This window comes from Ambystoma mexicanum, chromosome 4p, assembly GCF_040938575.1.
Source record: "Ambystoma mexicanum isolate Mex_15411 chromosome 4p, UKY_AmexF1_1, whole genome shotgun sequence".
Classification (NCBI taxonomy): domain Eukaryota; kingdom Metazoa; phylum Chordata; class Amphibia; order Caudata; family Ambystomatidae; genus Ambystoma; species Ambystoma mexicanum.
The window spans coordinates 545,700,686-545,713,901 of NC_090927.1; the positions used below are offsets into that span (position 1 = coordinate 545,700,686).

Here is a 13,216-nt window from a genome sequence, read left to right on the forward strand (position 1 = left end):
TTCCTTGTCGCCAATGTTCTAAGCAATCATGTGCCCCAGGCCGCCCCACACAGCACGCACGCACACATTGGAGGAATGCACCGACACGTCTGCTCGGTATGGGGTCCCAGCGGCAACTACTGTCTCGGTCCTCGTTTATTAACTTGCGCATGCGCAAGCCGGAACGAGGCTCGCGCATGCATCCAAACACATTACGCTACGTAACACCTAGCCACAGGGTTCGATTGAGAACTGGCTTTAAAATGCTACATCCTTGTCTCCCATTGTCCATGCAACACTAGTTTTGTTCTGTATCTCGTAATCCATTCAGATTAGGAAAGTCTCCTTCAGGCTATCCTGCGTTTCACGTTTGCCCACCTATATGCAAACCATGTCTGACTGTGGCATACTGAACTGGCTTTTAACAATAGTTTCCCCTGCATACTCCTCATATCACACGACAGTTCAGACAGTGGGCTACTCTCAGCCTGTCCTGCGAGTACTCTCAAATGTCAAAATGTGTACTTGTTGGGCCCCGACCCAGAATATGGAGATAAAGAAGATGAGGCACTTGACAGGAGGTTTGCCATCCACTTTACCTCCAACAATTGGACGAATTACCCCCAGTCGAATTAAAAATTAAAATCCAATGGACTGCATAACCGAGAATAACTCCACCTCGGGATCTGGATTAGCTTCAGTTCTGAGGTGGCCTCCTGGCAGCAATTGCTGGAAATGCAGTCACTGCCCTAATGAGGCCTTTATTCCTTAACTTGTATGCATGCTTAAATCCCAGGAATGCATGGGTCTTTTTAGAAAGCTTGTCTACCAAAGCATGCGAGGGGCTGAATCAAATATTGTCCATCATTAAGAAAAAGAATCAGGATGGGAGATCCACACAACAAGAATTTTGGATTGATAAATTTAATCTCAAAATTATGGTGATAATACACAAAAAGAATTCACTTGTTTGTAGGATAACAGCGACTACCGTCCAGCGAGACCGAGATGGCAGTGATTTCCAACTTTGCCCAGCGGCACACGCCACTCACAGGTGTCCCTGCACCCAGGAAACTACGATTCCTGCATATGCAGTCTGGCACAGTGGCCATAGCAGCAGTGTACTTAACACACCGTGCCAACCAGCCTCCACGCACAGATGCTGTTGGAGACGACCAGAAACTCTACCGCCACAAAGTTCTTTGTTTGATGATACCTCACCCCCATCCTGAAGAAGACCACGCCAGCAACTAGCATTTATTCACCGCTACATGTGGCCGAAACACTACAGTGTCGATTAATGACACAACTTCATTGCACATCTACCTGTTCACATTTGTTGTTGTGTTATTTGTGACAACACCCACAGACCAACAGTGGTCTTGGGCAGCATTTACTCTTGTCTGTAAACCAATGTTCAAACTGTTAAGAGATTTTGCACCTTTATGAGGCTAATACCCTCGACATGTATTATCCTACAAACAAGTGAATTCTTTTTGTGTATTATCACCATAATTTTGAGATTAAATGTATCAATCCAAAATTCTTGTTGTGTGGATCTCCCATCCGGATTCTTTTTCTTAATGATTACTTACCCTCCTGGGCATATCAGGACATAGCCAGGCGCCCTCTATTATTTACTCCTCAAATATTGTCCATTCATGATTTGGTTATTATTTGCCTAAAAAATTAAATGAATGTTTTGTTTTTTTGCACCTGATGTCCCTTTGTTTTTTATTGTTGGTTATATTTTAATAGTGGCCTAATGGTTTATTGTTAGTGCACTGATGTCTACTAACATGTATGCAATTGTATTTTTCAGATGGAAATATTGCATGGGCTGCCTTACTAGCTGTATTGATTGGACACTAACCCAATGCTACTCTGACCAAGTCAAAGGATCTCTGCTCTTTGGAGCAACAGGGAATTCAGTATGTCAAACATGAATGATGAACCCGCAAGACCCATGGTTGATACAGACTCGTCCTATTGTCGATGGGAAATACGTGTCAAGCTAATAGCTATTGGCTTTACCTTTTACCTGGGAATATTCTTTTCTTGCCACTTGATGTCTTTTTTGGTCTCTTCTACTTATCGCTCCTTATCGGCCAAAGAAAAGGTATTTTGGAATTTGGCAACCACCCGGGCAGTATTTGGAATTCTGAGTATTATTTGTGGTTTGAGGGCTCTGCTCGTTGACCCAGTCTTAATTGCAGATCCAATAAGATCACAACGGGATTGGACCTCGGTTACCATGCTCTTGGCAACTGGTTTCTTCTTGTATGAAAATATTTCACTTCATATATTTAACATAATTTTCTGGACATTCGATCCTTTCTTGGCTGTTCATCACTTATTTGCCTTTGCTGGTTGTTTTGGAGCAGTGCTTTGCAACGAAGCTGGACATTATTTGCCAATGATGTTTTTACTCCAGGAGATGAGCACTCCGTTCACTTGCGTGTCATGGATACTACTTAAGGTAGGAGTGTGTATGCTCTTGAACGCCATGTGTTTGGTAACGTGGTGGAAACTGTCAATTAATTGGAATGATGATTTCATGAATGGTTATAGAAACCTACTAATGTTAAAAAAAAAAAGTAATTAATGATGCCTTTGCGTTTTGTTTTCATAATGAAAGTAATATTCTAATGGATATTCCACACAAATGTCCTTTAGTTGATCCATTGGACAAGTAAAGTTTCAAACAAAATAAAGGCAAGGCTAGGAAGCCAGTGTTTTCGATTTCATTAGTGCATGTGGTCCTTTGCAATTAGTCTTTGACATTTTTTTTCATAGTCGCACGTTAGCAATCTCTTAAAATGAAACAAGCACTTGGATGCAAAACCATTGTCCTACTGATTATTGAAAATATGAACCTTTACAAATCGCACCATTTTGCCTTTACGTTTAAAAGCCAAATTTTGTCAGCCTCGATTCTGCCGTTCGAAATTTGGAAGGCACTTTCGACAAGGTTTGTTTTATATAATGCACAAAAAAGTGTAAATCCGTTATAACCTCTGATAATTCCTCTGAAGTTTCCTTTTCAACCTTTTTAGCTCTAACAAATTGTTGCTCTGATACTTTTTTTGGCAAAATATCCATCATGCGAGTCAAACGTTATTGGCCATTCCATTTTCCGGTTTCCTATACTATAGTCCATCGTGCAAGTATAAACTCGCACAACGGATTTAGTGGATATTTTGTCGCAGGCTCCCCCAGATTGGACATTTTTAGGAAAGATTTGCTAAATAACCGGTGGATAGAATTGGACCAGGTACAAAACAACTTGGCCACAAAGCGTTGACTCGTTTTCCAGGAAGGATCTCTGGTTATTCCATCCAGTAGTTGTTAAAAATATTTGACGGAAAAGGGGGGGGGGTGCCCTTCTCCCAAAAATATAGCTATATCTCACATGGTGCCTTTGGAGCTTGGAGACATCTTCAGAAATGAAGTATTTGTTTCCAAAAAAACTTTGCTAATAACTTTTGACTTGGTGGATGTTATTAATTTTCAAAACGAAAGGTTTGTCAAGCGCTCTCCTGCGCCAATCCCTCAACTGCTTTTTTTTGGGAACAATGTGTTCTAAAATGGAAAAGATAATAAGAAAACAAAACAGTTTTCAGCCCATTCATTTTCCCTTAGAGAAGTGCCGTTCTTGAGCAGCCATAGCACGAAAACTGCTAGGCAGATTTAGACCAAATAAGAAACAACTTGGGCACAATGTGTGGACTTGTATTTTTGGGGTTCATCCATCCAGTAGACTTTATATTCAACAGATAAAGGGGTGCCCCTTTTTACAGAAGAGAGGCTGAGCAAGGCTAATAACTTGCTGGATGGATTTGGCAGAAATTTTCCAAATAAACGTTTGTCAAGAGCCACACTAAATTGGAAGTTTTGGGAACAATTCTAAGAAAAATAAAAGGTTTTTAAGAAAACAAAAAAACTGTTTTTAGCCTACTATCATTCATTTGCCCATCGGGAGTGCAGTTTTTGAACAGCCATGGCGTGAAAACAGCTTGGTACATTTTGACCAAATAAGGGACAATTTGGGCACAAAGGGTTGACTTAATTTCCTTGACTGGTTTCAGGTAAATCCATAGTCATTTAAAAAAAAAAAAAGACAGACATATATATATATATTTCGGCTTTGCAGCAGAGGTTGAGAAACTATATATAAATGAAAACCTGCCTTTTTCCTTTTATTTTTTGCTCTTTTTGCTCGATGAAATTGATTCCCACAATATTACTGGGAGAAGCCCCAAATGAAAGCACTCAACGCTATTTGTAGGAGGAAAAAGGATGCCATCAAACTTGGGAATTAATCCCCCACGACCTTACAAAGTCAATAACGTTCTTGACTTCAGAATGAGACTCAAAACACTTCTATTTATGTAGTCACTCCTCCTATGGAAACACTGATTGTTTTGAACCACAGCGCTTAGATAGAATAGTAATAGCAATCACATCAGGCTAATAGCATTCACATCAGGCTAAAGGTTGGTGAGTGGGAAACTAGACACCATGGCATGTGAAGTTGGGGGTGGGTTGGGGAGCCAGTTACGGGTAGAAAATATTTGGTTTACAGAGGAAGACCACAGGAATCTTGCGAGATTACATCAGCAATGCATCAAGATGCGCTCAGAAAACAATTTGCATCACATAAAGCAATGGGTGATGGGGTAATGGGAGAGGGTTAGAGAGGGAAAAAGCAATTGAGGGGAGTGAGGGGGATGGGGAACCTGGAATAAAGGGTGAACCATGTTGAGTGCCTGTGAGGACGTGCAACACCTTTTTAATTATGAGCAATTTTTCACGTTATGGAAGGAATCGGCAAACGGCCACTCCACCGCAGGAATTTCTGTTATTGGAAATGATTACTGTGAAATTATCATGGAAATAAGGAGTTTGGAAAGAAAATGTAACATCTGCAGTTCCTACATCTACTGGGCAGGGGGAAATGTGTTTGTTAATTAATTGTTTGGCATGGCCAGTGGTCATGGCTACTGAGCCCAAACAAAACATACTGGTGCAACATGCATGGAGGCCCCAGTTGAAGGCCAGAACTAGATATCAAACTATGCTGTTTGGCCGTGGTCACTGGCTGTGGCTTGTGGGCCCTGAAGTACTAAAGTATAACAAAACCCTTGTTTTCAGTGAAATTTGGTGAAGCCTCATTTAAGGTGATCCTATTTAATGCAACAAAATTCCTGAAATTCAGCACTCTCATTTCAATCAAGTTCATCTCGGAGAAGAAAATGCGTCACATGAGCCAAACCGTGATAAGTGGGGGTGGGGATAATGGCCAGGGAGGGAAAAAGCAATTGAGGAGTGGGAGGGTAGGGGCATGGGAGAAGAGGAGAGCACTTGGTGAGTGCCTGTGAGGACAGGGTAGAGTTTGGGATTTTAGAGCATTATTGGGGAAATCCCTTGGGCATGGGGAGAGAGGAGAAATAAAAAAGGTTTACACCTGCAGTGATCACATCTCCTATGCAGGGGGTAAGGTATCTCTGTGCTTGAGGCCATGGCTAGTGGCCCAGAAGAAACCTATTGGTGAAACATGTATAGTGGCCACAGTCAAAGGCCATAGCTGTTGTGCCCCGAAAAAACTATAATGCATCATCCAAACCCTGAAATTCAGCAATCTCATTTTTAGCAAGTCCACCTTAACTATGCTCCTCCTGTTGCGCAGCGTAGGACTACAATGGTGACCTCACTAAATACATCATGCATGACATCACCGATTGCGTCACTAGTTACATCATGTATGACATCACTGACGTCACTGGTTTCATTAATTGCATTTTGAAATGAAAATAGCATATACGTACATATTGCATACTTGCACAGTACAATGTATATGCCCTTGTTTCTTTAAACGTAATGCACGGTATACCATTATGTAGTATAAGCACATTATTTTTTGTGTGCATATTAACCAAACTTCAAATTCTTAGATTATATAGTCTAAATGCACACATGCACATACTTTCTTTTGTATGGGATTTTTTTTTTGGAAAAGAATGTGTTCATGTAATGTTATTGCAGTAGGGAGAATTGAACATTTAAATGTGACTATGAACGATTTTCATAACACTTAGTAGAAACTCGTTTAATAGTATCTCTTTTCCTTTTACTACTTGTAAGGAAGGCATTGTCTCAAACAGTAAGACAAATGCACTGATCACAGTTCAAGGGTACTTCAATTGGGTTTGAAACACGCTCATCTAATACTAAATGTAAAGATGGGAGCAAGTTACGACCATCAAATAATAACGCTGTCCTAGTCAAGCCTGTCAAAATAAAAAGGTCTGTTCTAATAAACCTATTGCCAATCCTTACTTCTAAATCCAAATAGTGTGAGAAATAATGTTATGCAAATGAAAAGTGTTCAAGAAATGATATGTCAGGATATTCAAGCCGTTGACTTCCCTTCCCCACGTTTTCAGCACAGGACCAGGTGGCACACTCTAGCTTAGCACACTCTACTCTTCTCTAGCACAAGGATGCAGTTCAAGACTCCAACATCTGGGCCTTCTGTGCCAAAGTCTTTCTTTCAAAGTCTCTTATTTCAGAGGGTATGATGCAACACGACAAACTTTCTTCTCACGATTTCACTTCTTGGATGATTTACTGTTCATTCTGGGTCCCCCTCCTCCGGGCTCGGACCCACTTTAACACAAAACCTTCAATTGATCTCCCTCTGACGGGCTCTGACCAAATGTATCTATTTTTGCCACTTCTCAGCTGGATACCTTACAGAGGCCTTCGATTGAGCACCCACGCGGTGCCAGACCACTCTGTCAAAGTTATTGTAGCTTGCTTTAAAGTTCAATCACTCATCAGCAGTTCAACTTCACTTGTGTCTCTTATCACACATGCTTTAACAATGTTTGTTCCAGCGCTCAATGTTGCTGCTTGCAACCTTGGCTTCAACACAAACCGGTCTTGTATCGTCTCCCCAACTCACCGGCTGTGTTGATTTCACTGATGCTGCTTTGTTCTTAGAGCCAAGTAACGTACGATGGCGGCTGGTGATTCTCCCCGCCTTGATTATTGACGCAGGAGGGCCCCCCGGTATCTTTGGCACACAATGCAGGATTATTTCGCCTGGTTTCCTGGTCTTACTCTTTCTATTCTCGAGTTTTGTGAAAAGTAACGGTTCCTTGTCAAAAAGGTTGAGGGAACTTCCCTCCTTGCGATCCCCTTCTGTTTAGCAGTCTTTCCTCTCATTCAGCAGCTGTCCTGAAACTGCTGTTTCCTCGCATGCTTTGTCTCGCTCAGTGTGCTTTCGTGCTGCGCCTTTTATCTGTGTGGGGAAGCTTAATGGAAGTCGGGTGTGTGTGTGATGGTCTGTAATGGCCTGACCATTGTATTGGGACACGTCGGGTATACTCCTCGGATGTTGGTCTGTTTTCTCTCATAGCAGGCTGAACGTGAGAAAATGTTTGTTTTGTGGAAGCGTGAGGGGTAGAGTTCCTAAATGTCCTACCTGGTAGGATGGGGTAAAGGTGTTAAAGGAAAGGGGATACCGCGTCTCACCAGACGGTGTCCCACTCCCCGAAGCCCCCTCAAGCAGGTGATCCTCCTGCACTGCTCTGCTGGATCCAAAACCGATAGCCGTGTCCTGGGCACCTGGATGACAGATCCCCTGGGACTAGTGGGTGAGGCACATTCTGGTTTCTCACATACTACATATGCTTATTATGCTTGAAATAACAAATAGATTTACAAGAATCTGCAATTAGGTATTGTAATTGTTTACTAATACATGAAATTCAAAACATTTGTATAAGGGCACATATTTGTTTAACTTTATAACTTGAATAGTACTATAAATGAATGCTCCACACGTAGTTATGTTATACTGCTGTATCACTTTATTGTGCCATGTCATTTTATTATTAAGTGTAATAAAATATGCATCAAAAGAGGGCAACAAATATTATAATTTGTTTAATCAGTAATGTCACATTCGATTGGATTATGTCCTCCAACGTAGTCCTCTTCTTTGACATGTTAATGTCAAGCTTCAGCTGCTTCGGAAAACCTTTTCAGCAGAGGGCTCCCTGCGTCGATGTCATCGAGTCGATGTCCCTCAAAGGCCTCTGTCGAGGGTGACTGCATCAGAGAACATACATAGCACGCGCCGCGCCAGTTGGCCTTAGTTCCATTTTTCTGTGAATGCATTTGCTTCGACTACGAAATTCACTACGCCTCATTTGGGTACGGTTTTCTTAGAGAAATTGTTTGAAATGTCTTCGTCTTAATCTTCGACTCCATCGACACCGAAGAGCGGCTTTAAAAAATGCAGAGTCTGCAGGTCCAAGATGTCTGACCCTCACCGGGTCTGCTTGCGGTGCCCCGGGGAGGGCCTCAACACGGCCATTTGTTCCAAGTGCCAGTCCGTGACGGGAAAGGCCTTGAGGGAGCGAAAGGGCAAACTCCAGGTAGGGGAAATTACGCAAATCCCCCAAGCCCTGACCTGCTAAGCCTTCGATCGACGAGTCGAGAGGAGACTCTCCTCGGAGAAAGGAGGCAAAGCATTCTAGGTCTTGTAGGTCTTGGAGTGGCTCCCACCACTCTTCATCTGTGAAAAAGTCGAAGAGAAGGAACCGCAGGTCGCCTTCGACAACTTCTTCGGCCAACGTCTCCTCCGAAAGGGTGGCATGTCCCACAAAAAAATCTACCCCACTGAATGGGAATCTTTCCGAAAGGAAATGTTGAACATTTTCAAAAAGCAAGGTCCTAGTCCTACCGAGCCTTCAAAGCAAGCCAGTAAGGATAGGTCTTGGTCAAAATCTGTTGCGCCCGGGAAAACGGTCTGACAAACCTTGGGAGCCCTCAAGGCCTTCATCCGATTGTAAGCACAAAGAAAAGTCGAGGTCCTCGACATCATCCAGACCTTAGCCTTTGAAACTGGCGACGCCAGCGGTGTCTTTGCCGCCGGTCAGGCTCTCGACGTCGAAACCTTCAAAAACAGCTGTGCCACATACGCCAGCTACCTTATCGAAGTTGAGCGCCTCTGTCGGTGCCAATAAAGCATTTGACGACATCAAAGCCTATACTTCCCTTACCTGGAAAAATGTATGCTCCTAATCCCAGAAAGGAGTTTTTCAAATCACTCACTTCAATTTATGAAAATGAGGAACGCTCTGATGAGGACGATGCTCCCTTTTAGGTTTCAATATGGGACACCCAATGTTCTACAGTGTCTGATACCAGAGGAGTCCAGGATTGAGGATATATAAATGTACAGTCTGCGAGTGGAGTAGATAATTCACCCCAACTGGAGTTTGGCAGACCTGAGCCTGGCAAACATGCTGACGCTCCATACAGACAACTCATGTCCAGAGTTGTAAAGTACCTAGGTTGGAGCAGACCACCACTCCCTTATGAACAGGACAATCTAACTGATATTTTGGATAAGCGTCCTCAGTCTGACCCTGTTTTTCCCTTCCATATTATATTACAAAAAAGGGTGGCTACAAATTGGGAAACTCTGGAGACCAATGCGGCAGTTAATAAGAATCAGACAAAAGAAATACTGCTCCTCCAGGAGTGACCCCGACTACCTGTTGAAACACCCTACTCTGGAGAGTCTGGTGGTGCAGGTGGCTACAGCAACTTCAAAACAGGCAGCGTACCCTACTATCCCTCCCGATAGGGACGACAAGTGTGTATACTGTGGGATTACATATCTATGGCGACAAAGCATATTGCAGAGGGAGAGGAAAGGGGTGGCGTCTTAGCTATTTTTAGGACAGCAAAGAAGCTAATTGTGAAGCCCTTCAGTCAGGGTTGGATACCGCGGATAGTGTAAGCAGATCCATGACTACCAGCACCGTAATGCAGATATGCATGGTTGAGGAAGTCTGGTTTTGCACCAGATGTGCAGTCTAGGCTTCTCAACATGCCTTTTGACGGGTCTCATCTGTTTGGCAGCAAGGCTGACGAGAGCCTTGAGAAGCTGCAGACCTCGAAGGCGGCAGCCTAATCTTTAGGCACTGCTGTTGGGTAACCTGAGCCGTTTCGTCCTAGTGACCAACCTTGGAGTAGGTAGACCTTTTCACTACTACTACTCACTTTTAAGGGTGAGAGGAATGGCAAGTCAAAGGGGCCAAAGAAGGTTTCCTTGTGGTGGTAGAGGTGCCAAGACAGCTCAAGCAGCAGCTTTCTTACCATTGGCCTCTGAAGCAGCAGCCAAAAGACCACTCTGAGGTCTTGAGTCACAGTACACCAGTGAGGGGCAGACTGTCTCAGCATCTACAAGAATGGTGAGACATTACTTTGGATGCTTGGGCTCTAGAAACAGTAGCCCACAGTAACTGACTTCCTTTTATAAGAAGACCTCAGAACAATCCACCGATGAGCTTCTATTTGATGGTTCCGGATCCGCTCCTTGTGCACGAGGTTTTAACCCTGATAAAGACAGGTGCCATAGAACTGTTACCTGTAGCGGAGAGGAACAAGGGATGATACTCCCCATATTTTTTGATCCCCATAAAGGACGCAGGAGACCCATCTTGGACTTGAGATACTTGAACAAGTTCCTCAGGAAGGACAAGTTCAAGATGGTCACACTTTCTCCGATCCATCAGGTCAACTCCAGGATTGGTTGGTGTCATTGGACCTTCAGGGTGCTTATTTTCATGTGCCAATCCAGCTCAAGCATAGAAAATACCTGAGGTTCGCAGTTGGTGGTTCTCCCTGTCGGTTTCGAGTTCTGCCTTTTGGGCTTAACTCCGCCCAAGGGTTTTCACCAAACTGATGGGGGCGGTGGCAGTGAATCTCAGGAGAGGAGGGGATTCCGTTTACCCCTACCTAGATGATTGGCTGACCAGGGTGCATTCTCCCAAACAAGCCTTGGATCATCTGATAGTCACCTGCCACTCTCTCCACAGACGGGGGTTCTCCCTCAATTGCAAGAAACCCCACATGACACCTTCCCAAAAGCTCCAGTACATTGGAGCGGTACTAGACCCTTTTGGGGAAGAGCTTGCCACCCAAGGTAAGGGCTCAAGACATTCTTCAGATGGTTACCAAATTTCCGAGTGGCCAGAATCTTCCGTCCTTTGATTTTCTTTTTTTTAAATTTTTTTAGGTTTCTTGGCCTCATGGCATCCTATATTTCTCTGGTTCCAGAGGCTCGCCTCTGAATGGGATCCCTTCAATGGGCTCTAAAAACACCATTGTCCCAATTCTCAGGAAGGATGTTGGACCGACTTTTTAACCAGTTTCAAAGGATCTTCTGTGGTGGGTCTGTGAGGAAAATATTCTGAAGGGAGAACCCTTTTGCCAACCATGGCCGGAGATTACAGTAGTGACGGGTGCCTCACTCATGGGGTCTTTGGTCTCCAGCAGAGTCGAAACTACATATCAATCTTTTGGAGCTGGGGGAAATCAGACTAGCGCTGAAGGCCTTCTACCCTCTGTCCGGGGAAAGAATGTCCTAATAATGACAGACAACACGCTGGCCATGTACTACCTCAACAAGAGAGGTGGTGTAGGGTCACTACCACTGTGCAGAGAGGCAATGCAGCTCTGGTACTGGGCAATTCAAGAAGGAATCTTTCAATCGGAAGTTCACCTAGCTGGGGAGGACAACACGGCGGGGGATGCTGTGAGCATGCAGAGCAGTCGCCCACGAGTGGGAGCTAGCTCAGGAAGTCCTTCAAGAGATCTTCACCGTTTGGGGAACCCCTCAAGTAGATCTGCTCACAACCAGGGTCAACCGGAAGTGCGAAAGATATTGCTCCCGGGAATTTCCCCCAAGAGGAGCTCTAAGGGACGCGTTCTTAGTGGACTGGGAGTTTTCACTCCTGTATGCGCTTCCTCCAGTCCGCGTCATTCCTCACGTGATCAGGAGGTTGAGAAAGTTGAGGAAGCACATTATCCAAACTGCCCGGATTGGGCCAGTAGGATGTGGTACATGGACCTTGTAGACATGTCCATCTGTCCTCCGATACGTCTTGCATCTTTTCTGGCGAGAGGAGGGTCAAGTTCTCCATCCACAGGTCAACATTCTCAATCTTCACGCTTGGTTTCTGAAAGGTTGAGATATAAAGATTGGGACCTCACGGATGACGTTATGGAGGTGTTGCTTTCGGCTAGAAGACCAGCAACAATATCTTTGCACCGTTGCCAGTTTACCCAAAAGGCACACCCCTTGCTTCTTACGTGTTCATACACACGTTGGCATCCACTGGAATAGTCTAAGTATCACTACCTAGCCTATCGTGCAAAGGCCCCTGGTCAGAGCCTGTAGTTGGTGCGCTACGCCTCCAGACCTTATTTACTACCCCGTAACAGCCACTCACACCCCGATGCTGCCAGTTTTCTCTCAGAACAGCTTTTATTAGTACTGACTTGGACAGCCTGCCCAACACAGCGATTTCCATTGATCACTGCACCCTAAAGATTTCCTGAATAATATTAATTTTGCACTATGCCTATTTATGGGCTTCTATTGAATGTTGCACCAGGCATATCTACTGAATAGTGTGATTTTTGTACCTTGCCCACTTGGGGGGGGGGGCTCTATTGAATTTTGCACCCCGGCCTATTTAGTGGGGTTCTACTGTCTGCTGTTAATTCCACACCCTGTCTAATTTGTGCACATCAATGATTGTTGTACCCCCCTCCCCCATTTTGTCAATTGAACTGTGTTCTATGAAAGCCATCTAAGGAGGCACACGTTCCATGTGAGGCCTGTAGTAGCTGTATGCCCCAGCAACTAATGATGGCCCGCACACCGCCCGATTCCAAGGACATTCCACCCACACCATTTCTACCATCTCTTCTCAGCTCACAGACTAACCCACATGCTCGCAAACTACCCTCCACATCTCACACTAACCACATTGTCCACATCATCCCCTGTTGACTGACCATACAGCTATAACCAAAGCTCCTGCCTCACGCTCTAGGCCCACCGCCAGTAGGAACCACCTACTAGGCCTGCGTGCTTCCCATCTGACTACCATCTATAAACCTAAGAAACCCACTCAACTCCATCACAACACTACCCGCACCCTCCTCGCATCCCTCTACCAGCAAAATACTCCCTACTGCACGTCCCAAACTACCTAATCTTGCGCAGAATTCCACGCCCATCCAATTTGCCCTCTTAAATGTACGCTCACTCCCTGCACATGCCACATAGATCTGTGACCCACTCTCGAACTTAGAACTGGATGCCCTGGCCATCACAGAATCATGGCTGCATGAAGTAGCGGGC

The 13,216-nt window shown here is 44.5% G+C and overlaps 1 protein-coding gene across 1 annotated transcript in view; it reads left to right on the forward strand.

Moving 5' to 3' along the window:
- CLN8 (CLN8 transmembrane ER and ERGIC protein) overlaps positions 1-13,216 on the forward strand; it is a 285,257-nt gene that overhangs the window by 93,891 nt on the left and 178,150 nt on the right. Inside the window, exon 2 of the mRNA XM_069606089.1 lies at positions 1,802-2,458. Within this exon, the coding sequence (XP_069462190.1) occupies positions 1,913-2,458 (546 nt within the window). The 5' untranslated portion in view covers positions 1,802-1,912. The remainder of the gene's footprint in view (positions 1-1,801; positions 2,459-13,216) is intronic.